Source organism: Chelonoidis abingdonii, chromosome 5, assembly GCF_003597395.2.
Source record: "Chelonoidis abingdonii isolate Lonesome George chromosome 5, CheloAbing_2.0, whole genome shotgun sequence".
Lineage (NCBI taxonomy): Eukaryota > Metazoa > Chordata > Testudines > Testudinidae > Chelonoidis > Chelonoidis abingdonii.
The window spans coordinates 119618989-119636701 of NC_133773.1; the positions used below are offsets into that span (position 1 = coordinate 119618989).

General features: G+C 45.7%; 1 protein-coding gene across 1 annotated transcript; it reads left to right on the top strand.

Annotated features, from left to right (window-relative positions):
- Nucleotides 1-11247: 11247 nt before the first annotated feature.
- On the top strand, nt 11248-14153 carry MSX1 (msh homeobox 1). Its single transcript, XM_032792006.2, has 2 exons — nt 11248-11826; nt 13570-14153. The coding sequence occupies exons 1-2, from the start codon at nt 11355-11357 to the stop codon at nt 13998-14000; spliced, it is 903 nt and encodes a 300-aa protein (XP_032647897.1). The 5' UTR covers nt 11248-11354; the 3' UTR covers nt 14001-14153.
- The last annotated feature ends 3560 nt before the right edge of the window (nt 14154-17713 follow it).

The window sequence follows — 17713 nt, forward strand, 5'->3', positions numbered from 1 at the left end:
AATAACCCAAACCAACCGTTCGTTCACTGCTCCCCATGCTCACAAGTTGCAGCAGATGGGTCAAAATTAATGCCCGGCTCCTTATTTCAGCCTCCTTCCCGCTTCCAAAGCGCCCGGCGCAGAGGACACATTACCGCAAGCTGATCTAAAAGACCGAGAACCGGAGCTCGCATGGGCGAATTCGGCTCCTCCAGCACGCAAATCCGCCCGTGTAAAGTAACCCAACCAAGGAGAAACAGGGCGGGAAACAGTAGTTTGGTTCTTTTCGGATCACTGGCTAATTCTTGAGTTCTCCCCTTCTCTAGAAATAGGTAACAGCGATTGCACGATATGTGTGCGGCTGTGTTTAACTGATCGATTAAATAAATGGTTAGATCGCACCCACGCACAGGGAGAGAGAGAGAGAGAAAAAATTCTGTGACCGGAGTCTGCAGGTCGTAGCAGGGAAAATTCCCATTGAGTTTAGGGTAGGAATAAGGGGTCCCGGATCCAGGCCATTACACATACATTGCTCTATTTTCCGTAGGCAGAGTGGTCATTGTAGTTCGAATACCACCCCGGCTATTACTGAAACCAGAGCAACGCACTCAGCTCAGGTACGTGCTGGACATTTCGTGAGCATGTGTCAAAACTTATCTCTGTAAAATTCCAGACCTACCTTTTGTTCAGACCTTTGCACTCCAGGAAATCGTTTGTTTCCCACCCGACAAGCCCTCCACTGAGCTAGGGAATGTGAACCTCCACTTTCCAATCTGGTCATCGCCTTTGGAGTTTCCAAGGATAAAACGTTTGCTGAACTCCTCGGAGGAAGACTGCAAAAAAACCCATTATGGTGCCTGTTTAAACAAGTGTGTCTGCACAGGAAAATCAAACAGACAGGGAACGACTTCAGTTTCCCCGCCGATATGATGTTTGAAATGATAAGCCAGGATATATTTTCACATAATTGGGCTGTGTCAGGGTACCAGCCGTTTGATCAGATAGGACCTTTCTATGTAGTCTCACATCAGAGGACTAGTAAACTACAAATTAAGGCAGGCTTCAGATTTTGTCTGCGAAGTAGCCAACTAAATGGAAGTTTATCCTTAAAGGTCACAATTGAAAAACCTAATTAGAATGTGGCCAGCATAACTAAGTACAGAATTCAGAAAAGAGCAGGATGGAATTAGTCTGGGAAAGGAGTTATTTTCAATGTATGATCGCTGATAAAAGCCATAAACATTGAGCAGATAAAGATTAACATCTTTGAGATCTAATGGGAGCTTTAGAGCTCACCCTTTCATCATCCCAAAAGTATAACTTGCTTCTTATATACCAGGACAGAGTCTATGGAATGTCGCATGGGACAGAGCAGGACATGGGGCACGCGAGGTTGTATTTAATTAGCGACTAGTCAGTTAACGCGATGGGATTTCTTTTTTGTGCAAACAGTATTTCCAAAGCATATTCATTGCATGGCGTTTTAAAAGCATTTACCCGTGTATGATTTTTGAGTTTGAGACCGATGAGGTATTTTTCTCTGGCTTTTAAAGTTAACGTGTCTGGCACAATTAAGTGCTTAAGTTTTCTTATTCAAACAGAATCTTCTTTCAGTGGAATGCGTGATCTATTTTGGTGAATTTCAAATGCCCTGGCATTTGCACACTTGCTTCTAAAATCTGAATATAAACTTAGCAAGTGGGATGTGTTTGATGCATCTCCAAAACCTTTCTTGACTGAAGCCTTCTGAACAGAATTGAACGATCTTCAATACTTTCGTGCCCCTGTTCTGAGGTTCCGGCTGACTCAAAACTTCCACTGAAGTGAAGGAACATTTTGGACCTTATTCTTCTATGTAGCTGTGGAAGAAGCAAAGTGCTTTTATCTGTCATCGGGGAAGGAGCCTTGGCGAAGGAGCGACCTTCCTAAGAGGTCTGATGGTGGCACAGAAACCTGTCTAGCTGAACAATTAACTTTCACAAAATACACTATTATTCTCTACGGGTCAGGCCCACTTTCGTATCCTCAGAGTCCCAGCACAGAGGAAGGAAACAAACTACGGAATTCTATTGCTCCTACACAACCATGTTGCTTTCCAACCTCTGGTTCACTCACTACTCTCTGAAGCAGATGGCAAAAGAAAACTGGAGGGGGCGACCTGAATTGGGTAAGGTGAGCTCAGTCACAGGCAACAGTCACTTGTCAAGAAAAAGTCAAGATTGATGTCTCACAGGTAGATATCATTCAGGAGCCTCTGTCTTTGTCCCTAGAACTGCTGCTGTGAATAACTTTCTTAAGGCTCGAAGTGTTTGCAATTTAGGGCCAGGTCCTGCAACCCTTATTCTCACCAATGGGAATTTTGCCTGCGTGAGCACTGCAATATGGTAAATTTCTCTGAAAAACCGTGGTCCTGTGAATGCATTCTGGACCAACCTATATTCTTAGCTATTGGGTAATCTCTCTGTCCGTTTGTCTGTCTGTCTCTCTCTCACACACACATACACACACGCACACACAAAATCAAATCCCGTTAAAATTTTACCAGTCCGGTTAATGGGACTATAATTCGGTTGACACATTGGTAGAAAGTGTGGTTAAAAGTGGGCTAATGTAGTTCTCTCTAGGTACTACAGAAAGCCAGACCTAGCAGTGAGCACAGAATGAATTTAAAATAAATTCTCAGACTCCCATTTTTGTTGCTTATTTTTCTTTCTTAAAACTTCAAAACCGGCACTGAAGAATTGAAATAAATTACTACTTAAATGATAGGGCTATGATCAAAGATGGTAAATTAGTATTTTGGTATAAAGATATATTATAAATATATGTGTGTATTTAAACTCTCACACACAAATACCTAGCTTCAAAGGAAGGAATTATTATCTGCATTTTACAGATGGGGAAATTGCAATGAAATGACCTATCCAACATCACTCAGGAGGATAGTAGACGATCTGGACTAGAAGCCACATCTCCTGCGTCCCAGGCCAGTGCTCTATCTACTAGGCCATACTACATCTCCTTTGTGTACATAGACATGTGAATTATAGCTGATTAATACATTATTCTTCCTTTGCCAGTTATGCAGACATCGTGCTGAAGCTCTGTGTAAACTGCAAAGCTTGTTTCTTTCACCAACAGAAGTTGGTCCAGTGAAAGATATTATCTCACCTAACTTGGCTCTTCATATCCTGGGACCGACATAGCTAAACAATAACACCACGAGGACCTGCACACGCATGCGCACACACACGTACATAAATCACATGTTTGTGCACTTTGCATTTATATTTCTGATCATTCCAGAATGAGAATGTAGCCAGGGAATATTATTGGATTTTAGCAGTACAGTACAGATAACATCCTGTAAATCCAAAAACCAGTCAAGGAGAAGCTTGCCACTAGTTTTAATAGCATCAGGACCATATCTTCAAACTCTATATGGTAGGCCCACCAGTAAAGGGGGAATTATAGAACTAGGTTCACAGTAGCCTTTGCTGTGAAGGAACATACAGCTACTCCCCTTTCATGGGGTATTAATCTCTTCTTGCAACTGTCGGGGCAGTGAACTATGATGAGCTGGTTTTATAGCAAGTTGTGTCTAGCAAGTTTGGTGCTATTTGAAAGTCTGGCAAGGGCTTTGCCTTGATTAACAGAAAAATGACTGGCTGTTGAGCAGAAAAGTGATATCGCCACTCGGATACTCACACTTGTTACATAACTGATGTCAATAACACCTAAACCTGGAATAGCATGAAAGCAACCTGATCCGCGCTGACGTTTAAACATGCTATCTCTGCAGTTCCAAATTCGAATCACACCAGCAGTAGCCCAGCCAGGGCCAGTTTAGATTATGTCTGGGGTTGCGGTTGGTGGAAAGTCTGAGCCGGAAGTTCGTTTTGTACAAAATATTGTGGATTTCCACCCCCCTCCGCTGGCGGAGAAATTGTTTGGTCACTTTGATTTCTTAGAATGATGTCACTCGGCGGTATCGTATCTAGCCATCAGGTGCCATTAAGCAAAAGGATGTGGTGAGATCACATCGCAAATATAATAAGGCGCTGGAGTTTCTCATCAGGAGGTTACACACTGTTAGGGAGGTTTAAAATCAGTGGATGACTTCCAAAGCTCTAGAAGTATATTTTTTACCCTTTGAATTCTGTATAGAAGATACCTGGCGTCGGTTACTATACAGTTATAGCCTCCTTTTCAATCCCATTCTCCCCAGGAGGAAAGAAATCTCTGGGCTGACCTTATTCTCGTTGAGTACAGTGGGAATTTCCCGACGGCTCGGGCCCCAGGGTTGAAGAAACACACACACCCAAGAAGGCGCAAAGAAAAGGAGCGTTACCCTGGGAAGACGTATGAAGCCAATAGCGAAGTTAAAAATCCGTGCATCAGAAAGCATCGTCAATTTCAGATTAGATATCTGCAGGGCTCTCATCTGGCGTAAATCGGCGGAGCTCCTCTGATTGCAATGGGGCTATCCCGGTTTACACCCGTTAAGGCTCTGACATAATCAGCTGATGGAAGAGAAAATCCTCTAGACAAATAAAATCTGTCATATTTGGGGTATTTTTTTTCCTATATTTTTCATTCGTATGTTTTTTCCCTGGAACTGGTTATTATCTAGCTGAAATAGAGACCCCCCACTATAAAGTCCTGCTCTCTTATTCTTTTCTGTGAGCACATTTGCTGCAAAAGGGAAATATCTTTACTGGGAACAGACTTAGACCGGGGACTTTTACAGTTTGCAATTTAAAGAAAATGTGGCCCGACATGCCTTTCTCCCTGCTATATGCTTTTCTAATGGCCTTTACGTCATATGTTTTCCAGTGATTTATCGTCGTGTAAGGATTGGCTGTTGCACAATAGGAAAAGAAGCAAGGGATTGTTCCAATGGTTTTACAATTTGGAGTATTTCGTTTTCTTCAAAAGAAAAAAGAAAAAAACCTCTGGCCTTGAGAGCAAATGATTAGAAGAAGACTGGGAATACAATAATTACGCCAAATGGAAACCCAGACCGCAGGCAAACAATACAGCTTTTGTGAGGAAGCTCTGCCTGTTAAAAAATCTAGCAAATCTCAGAACTGGCGCTGGCGAAATCCTTTTCTTATGCAACTATATGTAAAATGCTTCTGAGGCACGTGGGGTAAACATGAGCACACTGTAAAATAGCATGGGGATGAATTTCCCTTCACGATCTGAGATTGGCTGGCAGGACCAGCACTGGCTCTGGAAACCACAAACTATTTTCGCATGTTGAGGAATTTGGGACAAATTGCGTCTGGTGACATTTAGCCAACAAACAAACACAAATAAATGAAATCTACCTGGCTCTTTGGGGAATTCAGTGAGGCTCGAGGGGATGGGAATGGGGGAGAGAGTTCTGCTTTGAAAGAGCCTCCTTTCTAAGAGATCCGAGAGAACATCATTTACATCCTTCATATTTTATAATTTTGCCTCTAGAAAAAACGTCCAGTGGAGCCCCCGCTCCCATATTTACTCATCACGATCTCATTCTATCGCCATTCACAGTGAGTCATGTAATAAGGTTCCCATTTGTGCAAAGAGGACAGAAAGAGAGGGCGGGTTCAACTTTATTTACTTCATATTTATATCCTCCCAGCTCCTTGTTTGTCTCGTCTAAATCCAAGCACTAAACCACTGGGATATTCTCTTTATCGTCCCTTTTCACAATAAAGCTCATCGGAAGGATAGCTGACAGGTTAATTGCACAGTTATACAGTAACTGCCAGACGTTAACGTTTCAGCTAAACATGCCCTGGCTGGGCCCGCACAGCCCCTTCTTTAACACATTTCAAAGCTAACTTTTTGCTTTGCGGGGCATTGCCAGGAGCAAAGGGTAGATTATAAAAAACTCTCCTCTTTTACAAATGTCTCGAAGTGCGCGCGTCATTGGACTGCAAAGTTTGATAAGGAGTTAGGGTTGGTTTGAGCAGAGTTCCACGTAGGGTGACCAGATAACAACTGGGACAAAACAGGACAGGGGGTGGGAGCAAGAGGCGCCCATATAAGAAAAAGTCCTCCAAAAAACGGGACTGTCCCTTTAAAAACGGGACATCTGGTCACCCTAGTTCCACGTTGTGTGTGTAATGGCTAGTAAAGTGGCTGGGTTGAACAGGAAACTCGAATGCAGTTACACACAAAACGCTGTTTCTTGTGGAATTGGCTGCCCAGCGTGGATGCAAATATAACGCCTGGCTGTATCTGAGATATAAATACACATTGTCTCAGCGTCTTACTTGCCTCACCGTCGCTTAATTCAAGCGCAGATAAAAAAAAAGATTAATTGGTACAATAGGGTGCTGTACAGATCCTGCTCCACAACTTAATGGCGTTAGCTGCTGCAGGATCGGGCCCCAGGCACAAGTATCTGAACACACACATAACACTTCCTAAACATTTGCAGCCAGCCAGCGCCCGAAGTAGCATCATAGCATTGCTCCCGCACCTCCCGCGTCTTCTGTGACTGGTCAGCTATTGCACTGCCCTGCCCTGTTCTGACATCAGACGGAGTGGATTTTAGCATCGCTGTTTAAACACTGCATTTCCCCCCGCAGATATAATTATGTATATATAAAAAAGGCAACTCATTTCTAACGCACAGAAGAATATAATTTATAGTCCGTTGCGGGGGTGCTGGGTTTTCCTTTGGGAGCCTTGTCATCTCTATGTGTTTAAGGTTTAAGATAAAAAAAAGGGGAGCAATTAATTTTAAAACTTAAAGTGGGTTAAACGAACAACCTCAAAGCAGCCACTCAGGTTAACAGCTAACAGGGAAATGCCAAGGCTCAGGTACACACGTGGAAGGCTGCTCCAGAGCAGAAATAAACTTTGGGCCAGATGCTGCTCCATTTGAAGTCGACCGTCAAATTCCCTTTGGTTTAAATGGCGGTAGCATCAGGCCCATTGATGGAAGAAAATGGATGAATGAAAGTTGTTTTGAATCAAATTAATCATATTTGCTGGCGAGACTCGACGATTAACTCATCCAATGAATGCTTTATCCTCTAGATCAAATGGAAAATATTCAGAAAGAAAGAAAGAAAGAAAGAAAAAGAAAAGTCGGATGGAAGAGTGAATGAGTGGCTTGGAAAACAAAAGAAACCTAAAATCAATGGTCAAAAGCATGGGAGAGTAATGCTGAGGGGGGAAAATGTTACCCAGAGGTGAATTTAATCTCACTAGATAGGAACACTAGTGTTACGATATTAATTGTAGTAGTATTTTCACCATCACAGACACAATCGCCGACAGAAGTGATGCTGAAGTATTTTTGGGGAAAGCAGGCACCTTTATCAGAGCTCCCCCCCCCCCATTTTTTTAAAGGCCTGTTGTCACTGAAGGGAAAACTCTGCGTTTGCTATAGGGAGGGGACTTTCACCAAAAGAGCCAAGTTCCCTTTTGGGCAAAGCAAAGAGTCTCGGAGTCTGTTTGACATCTTGAAGCTTAAATAACCGTAAGGCATTGTTACTCCCTGGCAGCAAAGTGCCTCGTTACGCCTGATTGAGCTAATTGCTTTGAAATAGGATATATTATCTATAATTATAGAGATCTTGGAGGAGACGGCCAGCCTTTTCTTTCATCTTTTCCAAGTGCATCATAATGTCGCTATCAAATTAATTTGGGCCACTTGAAATAGTGCTTTCCATTCAGCCTCGAGCCCTACCGAGTCTTAAAGAGACAAGGACGTCTTTGCAACTGGGGCTTGTTTGACCAACAAAATTACCACTCTTGATCATCTCAGGAGGAGCATACCAGATGGCTTTAACCTTAAAAGTAGTTAAGAATATGTTTGATCAGCTCGTTTCGCTTTATTAAGGGTCAGGACTGGAAAAGAGGAGAGGTGTATGTGAGCGGGGAGGAAGCTTAGAGTTCTGAGAGGGTGGTAAGTCTACAGGACAATTTTAACACTAGGAATGTGTGTTGCTCTCTGGGAAGTTTCCATAAAGACCCAGCCACATAATAAACGAACTAGACGTCTGTAAATAAAGTGCGCGTAGTTTGATGTATCTTTCCAAACGATCTTCAGTATAGCGCATCCTTGGTTATAAATGCAAGCGCATGGCCGCTGTGAATCCAGGTCCAGGGTGCCTTTACATTTCGGTTTATGGAATGGCCCGTTCCCCAGTCTGCAAAGCCTGTCATGTACTTTGCAGATCTGTCTGATCTCCGGTAAACTAAGAGAGTTGCCATCTTTTCAATCCCTTCTTTCTTATTTCTCCGCACTGATTCAAAGGTAACGTTTACAAAAGGCAGACAATGCCCTGAATTGGCTTAGAGCTGCCTTTCCCCTTCCGCCTCCCCTTTTTATGATCATTTGTTGTATTCACACACTGAAATAAAATGCTATAGGTAATCGGTTTTCATAGCACATTCACTGTATCAAACGGGACTGTGTACAATGCTAATTGCCCAATATTGTTATCCAACGCAAGCGCCTTACTGCAGCTCCGCAAATCCCAATAAAAACACTGGACTGAAACAAACACCCATAAAACAGCCAACTGCCCCCACTTCACTTCGGAATTTCCGAGAGCCCAGAACGGGGAATGACAGAGCTATTGAAAAGCAGTTGTCAAGAGTGTCATCGTAACACAAGCAAAATAAATGGTCTAAAATCCCTCAGTGCTTAGATCCTCCATAGCGGAGCAGCTCACTCAGGATAAGCTTTGACGTTCAAATCCTTCTACTAAACGTAAAAAACAGCAACGGGGAAGGATTCGTTCCATGGAGGTAAAGTTGATCTCCTCCTCCTGAACTGGGAGCTTGTATGTTTAATTAAAAAAAGATAAAAAGGGGGGGGGGAAACTACTGGATCCCCCCTTAGAAGCAAAGCGCTTGTCAGCCCGTGAATTACAATCAAGCCCTTGCTATGCTACCATGATTAAAATACCACCAAGTACGGCAGGAACGTAAACATAAAGCGTTCATTGCTGGGAGATGAGTGAGGGAGTAACGATCTCATCCTGACAACTCTCAGTGAGAGCGGGATCTAGCTCTCAGAATGGGCCACGCACCCATCTCCTAAAGCTCCAGCAAGTACACCCAAACAGTCTAAAAAAAAGTAAACAAGATATTTCCCATTCACGTTTCCATCAAAACAATGAGATCGGAAGGAACCTAAAGGCTGCTGGTGTAACAAACCCATGATCACCCTGTCTTGTTGAACCACTGCGTTTGGGAACCAGAAATAAGGATCCTATCTGTAGGATCAATAGGCCGCTTTAAGATTTTATACTTGGAAAAATAAAAAGAAATGTTGCCCCGCATCCAGCATCAGGGTTTGGGAAAATGTCCTGTGATTGGTAGAGCAAACTAATTTTGTCAGGCTGAATGTGCTGATGTCCCAGGGCTAAGGCGTCTTGCTCCCTTGATGCGGGTTAACGTCCTTAATAGTCCCCCTCCAGTTGAAGCCTTTGATCAGACCGCTGCTGGCGCCTAAAAACAACATCACTTGTCTGCCTATTAGAGGCACTGACTAATCGTGACAGATTGTTTATTCTCGCAATTAGCAATGCAGCCGCTTCTCGGAGAAGCCACTCACCCCAGCGGACCGACCCAGCCTCTCAGAAGGATCGATAAGAGCCGCAGGGAGAAAAAAATCGCTCTCCGTTCCCACCAGCCTGCAGCAGGGAGGCTGGGCAAAACTTGTACATTCCACATGGCTCTCCCAAGGCAGGGGATATGGATTTTGAAAAAGTAACAGACTAGAGTTTGATTACATTGTTTGAAACCGTTTTCACCGTCAGCTTTTCAATGACAATGGAAGGGTCCTACATTAATGAAATGTGGTAGTCGAATGCAAAACATTTAACACATGTATGCGTCTGTATAGATGTGTGAGCATCAATATGTGCGTAAACTTTAATATACATATACAAATAATCTTCTTGTAAAGGATCATATGTAATATAAACAACAAAATACGCTATACCCTATATTAGTATAATATTGAGCTGTTTATATTATACATGATCCTTTATTGAAAAATGATTTGTATAGATATGGATGCATAAATGAATAATCTTATATGTGCATATACATGATAATTCATTTCAATCAGATCTGTCACGTATCAGATAATAAAATTTCCATTATACCAATTCATTGCATAATCTATATGCTCATAACCTACACGTTTTATTGGGTCCAGTTTAAAATGAAAGGGAATTCGCTGTCTCTCCCCGATTAGATAATTACCCTTAAACGACTGCAAGAGCCTCTTGTGTTTCTAGGAGATTAGAGCCCTGCAGCTATCCATAAACTTTTCTCAGCGAGTGGCCAATCACAGTATTAGAGAGCTGCTCAGCTTTACTGCACATCCGTCCTGGGCTGAGCCCAAGGATAAGAGATCGTAAAAGAAAGTTGCAAAACAAAATAACCGAGTCTTTCCTGGGTCGAGAAGCTTGGGTTTTCTTTTGACATTAATGCATACTTTATTATATGCTATTGCATCTGCATATCCGGGCATATTTATTTAATGAAAAATATCATACTTCAACTATACATGTATGTGCCTACAGACATGTAAACACCACCGTGTGTGCTCACTGAAAAATACTCTCCATGTTTTGAACGCGCGGACGGCTGATGGGAGCCTATATAAGGACTCACACTGTAAGGTCACACTACGGGCACCCCGGTGTTTTGTTTATATTAACATTTTTATGTCAATAGATAAAACTGGGCTTGGTTTCAGGAGTGTATTAATATCTCCATATATTATTCCTTTGGATCTTTTCTACTCTTCACTGTGTGCCCCAGGCGCTTATTGGACATAAACCCGGAGGGTACTTTTATACGTGGGAGCTGATGTTATATTGCTCACTGCCAGAGATTTAAAAACAAGTATTTGTATCGCATCAACGGCCATGTTCCTTACACTGAAAAAACAATCGGGGGGTTAGAAATGTGCAGCCCAGAGAATTTCCATCGCAGTAAAAACAAAACAAAACAAACAAAACCCCGGAGTGAATAGGACGCAAGAGGCTTGAATAGGAGCCATTCTTGCAAAAGACAAGAGACGGGCACAGAATTTACTCCAGAGGAAAGTTTCCCACTAACATCCTCGCAGTTCAGCGGGACCAAGAAGGCAGCGGCCTGTTGATAGTAGCGAAGTCCCGCTCCGCGTCCAATGGGAAGCCGCCGTCCCCCCCCTGCGCGCTGATTGGACAGCTTCAGAGTTCGCTTGGCCTTATTAACAAGTCTCGCTGGGAGCCGGCGCTGAAAAGTGCCCAACGCCCCGAAAGTGACGCGAGGGACTTGCTGCTGCCCTGGCTGGTCACAACCCCCATGAACGGCGGCTGCCGCGGCTTAGCGCTCGGGTCGGGAAGGAGGACTGCCTCTGCATGGCCCCCGGTGTTGATATGACTACTGTACAGCTCGGGGTCAAAATCGAGGAGTCTCCCGCGTCTGCTTTCAGCAAGCCCAGCAGCTGCGTCCAGGCGAGCGTGGCGGCGATGGGCGGAGAGGAGGAGAGTGACAAGCCCAAAGTGTCCCCCCCATCCCTCCTGCCTTTCAGCGTGGAGGCGCTCATGGCTGATCACAGGAAGCCGGGGGCCAGAGAGAGCATCGCCAGCAGCCCCGAAGGGGCAGTGCCCCTGGCTGCTGGGACTTCCACTCATCAGACCCTCAGTCCCAGGGTGGGATCCTTATCGGGGGCAGCAGAGACGCCGGCTTCGCCTCTACCGATCAACAGCCATTTTTCTGTCGGGGGACTAGTAAAATTGTCCGAAGATGCACTTGTCAAATCGGAAAGCCCCGAGAAGCAAGAGAGGACGGCCTGGATGCAGAACCCCAGGTTCTCCCCACCTCCCCCTAGTAAGTAGGAGATCCGATTCGTGTGACTAAGTTGAATGTGTGAATACAGCAATGTGCCGGGTATGTTGTGTGCGCTAGAACGCAAGCTCCAGAGCCCTGAGTCCTGATCACAGGGGAATTCCACGGGACTGATGCTTGGGACTCTCTAGTTTTACATTTCATTACAGAGAAGCCACTATTTCCCTTCGGCCCCCCCTCCCCCATAAAAGCAAAACCTCCCCAAAAGCTATTAGCACGTCGCATTGCGTTGAATCAGTTTGGGACAATCTTTGTAGATCACTAGAACTGGAGTTCCGTTTAAGCGAAGTTAGTTATACCGAAGTTCCAGTGCAATTTCTTTCCCCAGCACGTTTAATATGGTATCTTTTAAAATACATTTTAAATGTTTCTAATGGCAGAAGACGGCTTCAGAGTTTCAAATGGAAAGGAGGAATTGAAATGTCTCCCCCCAGACAACGTTTGGGGGGAAAATACTTGTTTGCATATGTCAGTTCAAGTTTTGATTTGAACGAACCATACACATTCTCCAATCATGTCTTCAGCTCAGTGCTGATCTTGTTGATAGTGGTTTGTATTATTCTGTAGATCAGGTTCTTAAATCCTGCTGCTTCAGTCTTGGCAGGCATCATGAGTGCAGGCTCTGTAATCGCAAGTGTTTTATTTTGAAAGTACATAAATCTGCAATTTTAGATTTTTTTTCCACTTTATTATTGATATAAGTAAAATTCTAAAAATATCAAACCGGATGAGCTCCAATTACATGAAAAAAAATCATGTCTAATTATTGTGCAGAGTTCCAGAAATTCTGTAAACTCAGCGCAGGAGGATTCTCTCTCTGGTTCTCTGTGGGCCCAATTCTGCTCGCCTTACTAAATAAAACGAGCAGAATTTGATTTCTACCCATGTTGCCATATAGAGTTCAGCACGGTGAAACCCGTTCAAAGACCCTTGAGAGAGGACAGTCTCCAAAAGTGAGTTGGGTGCATATTTTTGTTGCTTTCACTGATTTATATTACAAAATGAGCAGACGTATTTTTAACTCAAAATAAAATAGGCCACGGTTTGGAAGAGTCTCTTACATTTTAAGTTAGGCCATAGGAAGCAGAAGGATATGAAGGGCAGTAGAGTGACGGAGTGTTAATTCCGAGTTCATAGTTAATTACGTGCTTAATCTCTTTCCCAGGGGCCTAATGAAGAAGGTGTGAGCCTGAGAAGGCCTGTCGGTTTTATTTTTGTAGTTTAGTCCAATAAGAAAAGACAACACAGACACTTCCTTGGGGGTCTTCCCCCTCTATCCTAGGCTAACACCGGCCTCCCTTTCCTATCTTGTACATTTACAAAAATAAGCGGACACTGAGGCTATACGACTACCTGTCCCAGTGCAAAGCATGTCGTAGGCTGCTCTGTATGAAGCCAGATGGATGATCTAGCTATGAGCCCTCAATGGGCGCTAGTAGGTATCACTGGGGCTGTGACCATTCGGGGGGAGAGTTTTGAACCCTTTGTTACACACGCTTTGAAAAAGACACCGCACTGCTCCGCAGGAGAAGGGCGATCACTTCAAAAGTGCTATAGACATTGGAGATGGGCCCGCTCCAAAGCCCCAGCCCCCGGCATTTGGGCAGGGGTTAGGGGCTGAATTTTAGCCTCCAGACTCAACCCTTCTCCCCACCTCCCTGCCAGGTGCGATGTGCTGATAACCAGTTGGCTTTTTTTTTTTGTCCTTGTTGCCCCTTCTCCCAGGGCGGCTGAGCCCCCCGGCCTGCACCCTGCGCAAGCACAAGACCAACAGGAAGCCTCGCACCCCGTTCACCACGGCGCAGCTGCTGGCCCTGGAGAGGAAGTTTCGGCAGAAGCAGTATCTGTCCATCGCCGAGCGAGCGGAGTTCTCCAGCTCGCTGAGCCTCACCGAGACGCAGGTGAAGATCTGGTTCCAGAACCGGCGCGCCAAGGCCAAGAGACTACAGGAGGCAGAGCTGGAGAAGCTGAAGATGGCAGCCAAGCCCATGCTGCCCCCGGCCGCTTTCGGCATCTCCTTCCCTCTGGGCGGCCCGGCGGTGGCTGGCGCTTCGCTGTACGGAGCCTCCAGCCCCTTCCAGCGGGCAGGGCTGCCTGTGGCTCCCGTGGGACTGTACACGGCTCATGTGGGATACAGCATGTACCACCTAACATAGAGCGCAGCGGGGCGCAAGGAACCCACCCGACAGCAGCCTGGCTGGGGCGCCCCCTCCCTCAAAAGCCAGCGGTCCAGCTCCTGTCCCTGCCTAGCCATCGTGTTCCTACCAACCCCATGCTTGGCTTTCAAGCGCCCCCCAACCCACACGCCCCTCCCCCTCACCTCTCGCCCCAGTTCCACGCTCCTCAAACTCTGCGAAGTTCCTAAGAGTCCCTTTGCAGAGACTTCCAGCCACCGGGCTCCACGGTCAAGTCTGGCTTTGTTTGCCGTCTTTTAGCTCTTTATTCTTCTGCACCCGACTTCGCCAGTGACTTTCCACAAGCTGGTCCTCCCTCAGACCCCCAAACCAGGAGAAACCTAAAACATCAACCATCCTTCCAGCTCAGACAAGGGGCCGTGGCTCCAAGCCCCGTGATTCCTTCCTAGGTTAATTCTGAGACATGCAAGCAGCGCTAAAAGTTTGGGGATAGACCACTTATTTGGGAAGGGTTGGCTTGGAATTGAAATAACAAAGACTGAATGGCAGGAACGCTTTTCTGTCTCTCTAGCAAGGAAGAGAGAAAACGTACAATAGTCTCTCCGTATCCATTTAACAGCGCTGTCTGTTATCTGTGTTTCTTCCTTCAACAGCTCCTTTGGAAGGGGCTCTGTGTACTGTGTAATATACTGTATATTTGAAATTTTATTATCATTTATATTATAGCTATATTTGTTAAATAAATTAATTTTAAGCTACAGTGCTTGCCGTATGTTGATTGCCCTTTGTCTGCATGCCAGACCTGAGCTAAGGGATTCAATGTGTTCTCCTCCCAAACAAGACATCACTGTGTAGATGAGATTCCGCAGCGCGCACACATGAAAAATACTTTCCTTGGGCCAGGGCTATACACATGGTGTTGTATTGCCCAGCCTGTAACATATTTTTAAGGTGTAGTCCCGGATTTATTTGAATTTTACTTCTTAAAAGTTCCCCCACTTTTTCTCTAATGCGAAAGAAATATCCTGACCCATTAACAATCTGGACTCTTAATGAATTGCTCGGTAAATGTCAGAATCGTGCAATGAAGAGGTTAGATGCACGGGGAATGCTGATCTCAGCTGATTGCTTGAGGAACCCAGTGTCCACTTCCTTGTCCCACATTATCTCAAAGTCCAGTTGAACAGAATAATTTCCCCCGAATAGTCAAATTTCAGAGCCCCAATTTTCTGTGCGATTAAGTGAAGTAGGTGATACATTTCTAACCCGAGTACTGCTGATGAGATTAAAAAAACCTCAATCCCCAGCAACTCCCAGAGTATTGCGGGAGTATTAACCCGCTCGGAAGGCGAAACTGGTTTCTCATCTGAAGTTATCGGGGCTACAAGCAAAATATAACTCGGTGGCATTTCACAGGAAAACACGGGGCTATCGCTTCCTCTCCGCCAGGCTGCGCTTTGAGGCTTTGAAGGATCTATGGGGCTAAGGGGAATGCGTAGGGGGCTCTATTCAGGTTCCGGTTGAAATCTATCGAAGTCATTCCGAGAATGTAGGTAACTCCGTGTGCTAGGTGGGGGCACATTGCAATCCAGTCCGGCCTGGTGTGTGTGGGGAGGGAGACGGGACATTGCCATCGCTGGGTTGAGGGGCAAGGCCAGTTTGCTGTATAGAAGGGCACTGGATACCTCCATGCCTATGTTGGGTGGCAGCGCGATCAGTGGTGAAAACCAGCAGCAGGGGGGCCGGGGGCTAGGAAGTGGAGGGGACGGACCTTGCAGTTTGGGGGTGGGGGGTTAGGGACGCAAGTCTCTTAAGGGAAAGGGGTGGGGGACAGCTAGCAGCTCAGGAATTCTGCCCTTGGGCCCTGTAGGATTGAAGTTCAGTTTAGCGCTGGCGCCTGGAGAGCTAGAGGGGGGACCTTCATCCCTCTGGTTTTCTGGACTCCGTAACTCTTACAAAGGTCAATTTCAAACCGGCTTTGATTGAAGTTTGGACTTGTCAAAATTACCCTCAAGGAAATAGTAGCGACATTAAAGGTATTCAGTTACAGCGGGGGAACTCCTGTCAGACATCCATGGGCCAACTCGGGCGATCGCATTCAGCTATTCGGTATTGCAAGGCAAAACCTACAAACCCCGCCTGCCCAACGCGAAGGTCAGAAATATGAGGCGTTATTTCCCCTGTGGACGCTGATCTTCCAACAAATGGGGAACTCGAGCTCAACCCACAAGATCCCACCGCGTTTCAGGATAATGAAGTCCCCCACGATACGTGCCCATTGTTGCTTTGACATGAACGCGCCCCATAAATTCTTTCTAGCCATGCCACTCAATCTGATTTCGGTTTGCGAAGAAGCGTTAGGCAAGGAAAGTTTCTCTCTCCGCCCTTATGTTCAGGCAATAGCACCGAGCTTGTCCCTGCTCCTCTTGCCAGCAATTTAAAACAGTAAGGTTGAGGCAAAGTTAGAAGAGAAGTAATTGCTGTAATGAGCCAGGGCAATCTTCTGCAGGCACAACATGGCTCCAGAGAGACTGTAGCTGGAGGCGAAGCGGGACTTTTATAATCTTCTAAATATCCATGATGCTTTCACTAACTCAGCACTACATACCTGCGCCTTGCCACTCTCCCAAGGGCTTGCTTTTCTAATGGCCCCGCTCTCATCTTTCTCCTCCCCCCAGCTCCTTTCCTTTTTCTTGCGAGCCCGTCTTTCCGTCCTTTCTTTTCTCCGCTTTGTGAAAATGACAGTGGCTGTAATAATGACAAGAGCTCAGAGCCCTGTGCTGTGGCGAGACGCACCGAGCGATGAGAGCGATTTCCCACGTTCTGGCTCGAGGAGAGTGGCCTGGGCTAACACTGCCGCCTGGGAGATTAGATCTTGTACCAGAATTCACCTGGGGAAGCGCTTTTCCAAAGATCAGACGGCAGGAGTCACCCCAGCGTCTGCAGGCAACACGCACTGTTTGCTTCTGGGAAAGTGAGGGCTGCCATCCTCCCCTTTGCCTGCCCCTCCGGGTGGATATGAAATTAATCCCCCCCAAAAGAACGCTGAGATTTGAAGTCACAGCGATGCCCTTTCATCTCTTCGCTTTCTCGGCTTTTTTTTTTTTTTTTTTACATTATGACAACTCGGGGTGGATCTCTGAAGCAACGAGTCCTACCGACCGCGTCTTTCCTTTAGGTCCCTCCCTCTCCCCCAAGACCCGTGGGGTAAAGTCCCTGGTTGCTCAATTACCCCCAGATGAGAACAATTAATAACTAAGTAATGACAATAAGTTGGGAATCACACGGATGAACGCGCCATGTGAATAGGAAAAGCTCACACAAAAGAGCAAAAAGGATTTGTCGGCTCTTTTTAAGGGGGAATTGGCTTTTCTTTTCTCTTCCCTCCGGCTTACCAGCAAATAAAACTCACTTTGGCGTCTTTGTGGCCTTAAGGAGCTCAGTGGGCAGTTGGAAAGGAGAATGGCTGTTTTCCTTTCAACTTGAGGGTGCTGGCGCCACGCTGCCCCAAGGACAGAGAGTAGCCAAAGCAAAGTTTCTTAATAACTCCCCTCCCGCCAGTCAATTCTCTCTTACACAGACAGCGTAGCCCCACGCGTATCTATGGAGGCTATGCACACACAGCGTACAGAACACACGGAGATCCCCCCACCAATCCCTCTAGCATAGAACATTGCATGTAAGACACCCCCCGCCCCCGTACACTGTGCTGTAGTGAAAACAAACCAGACAAA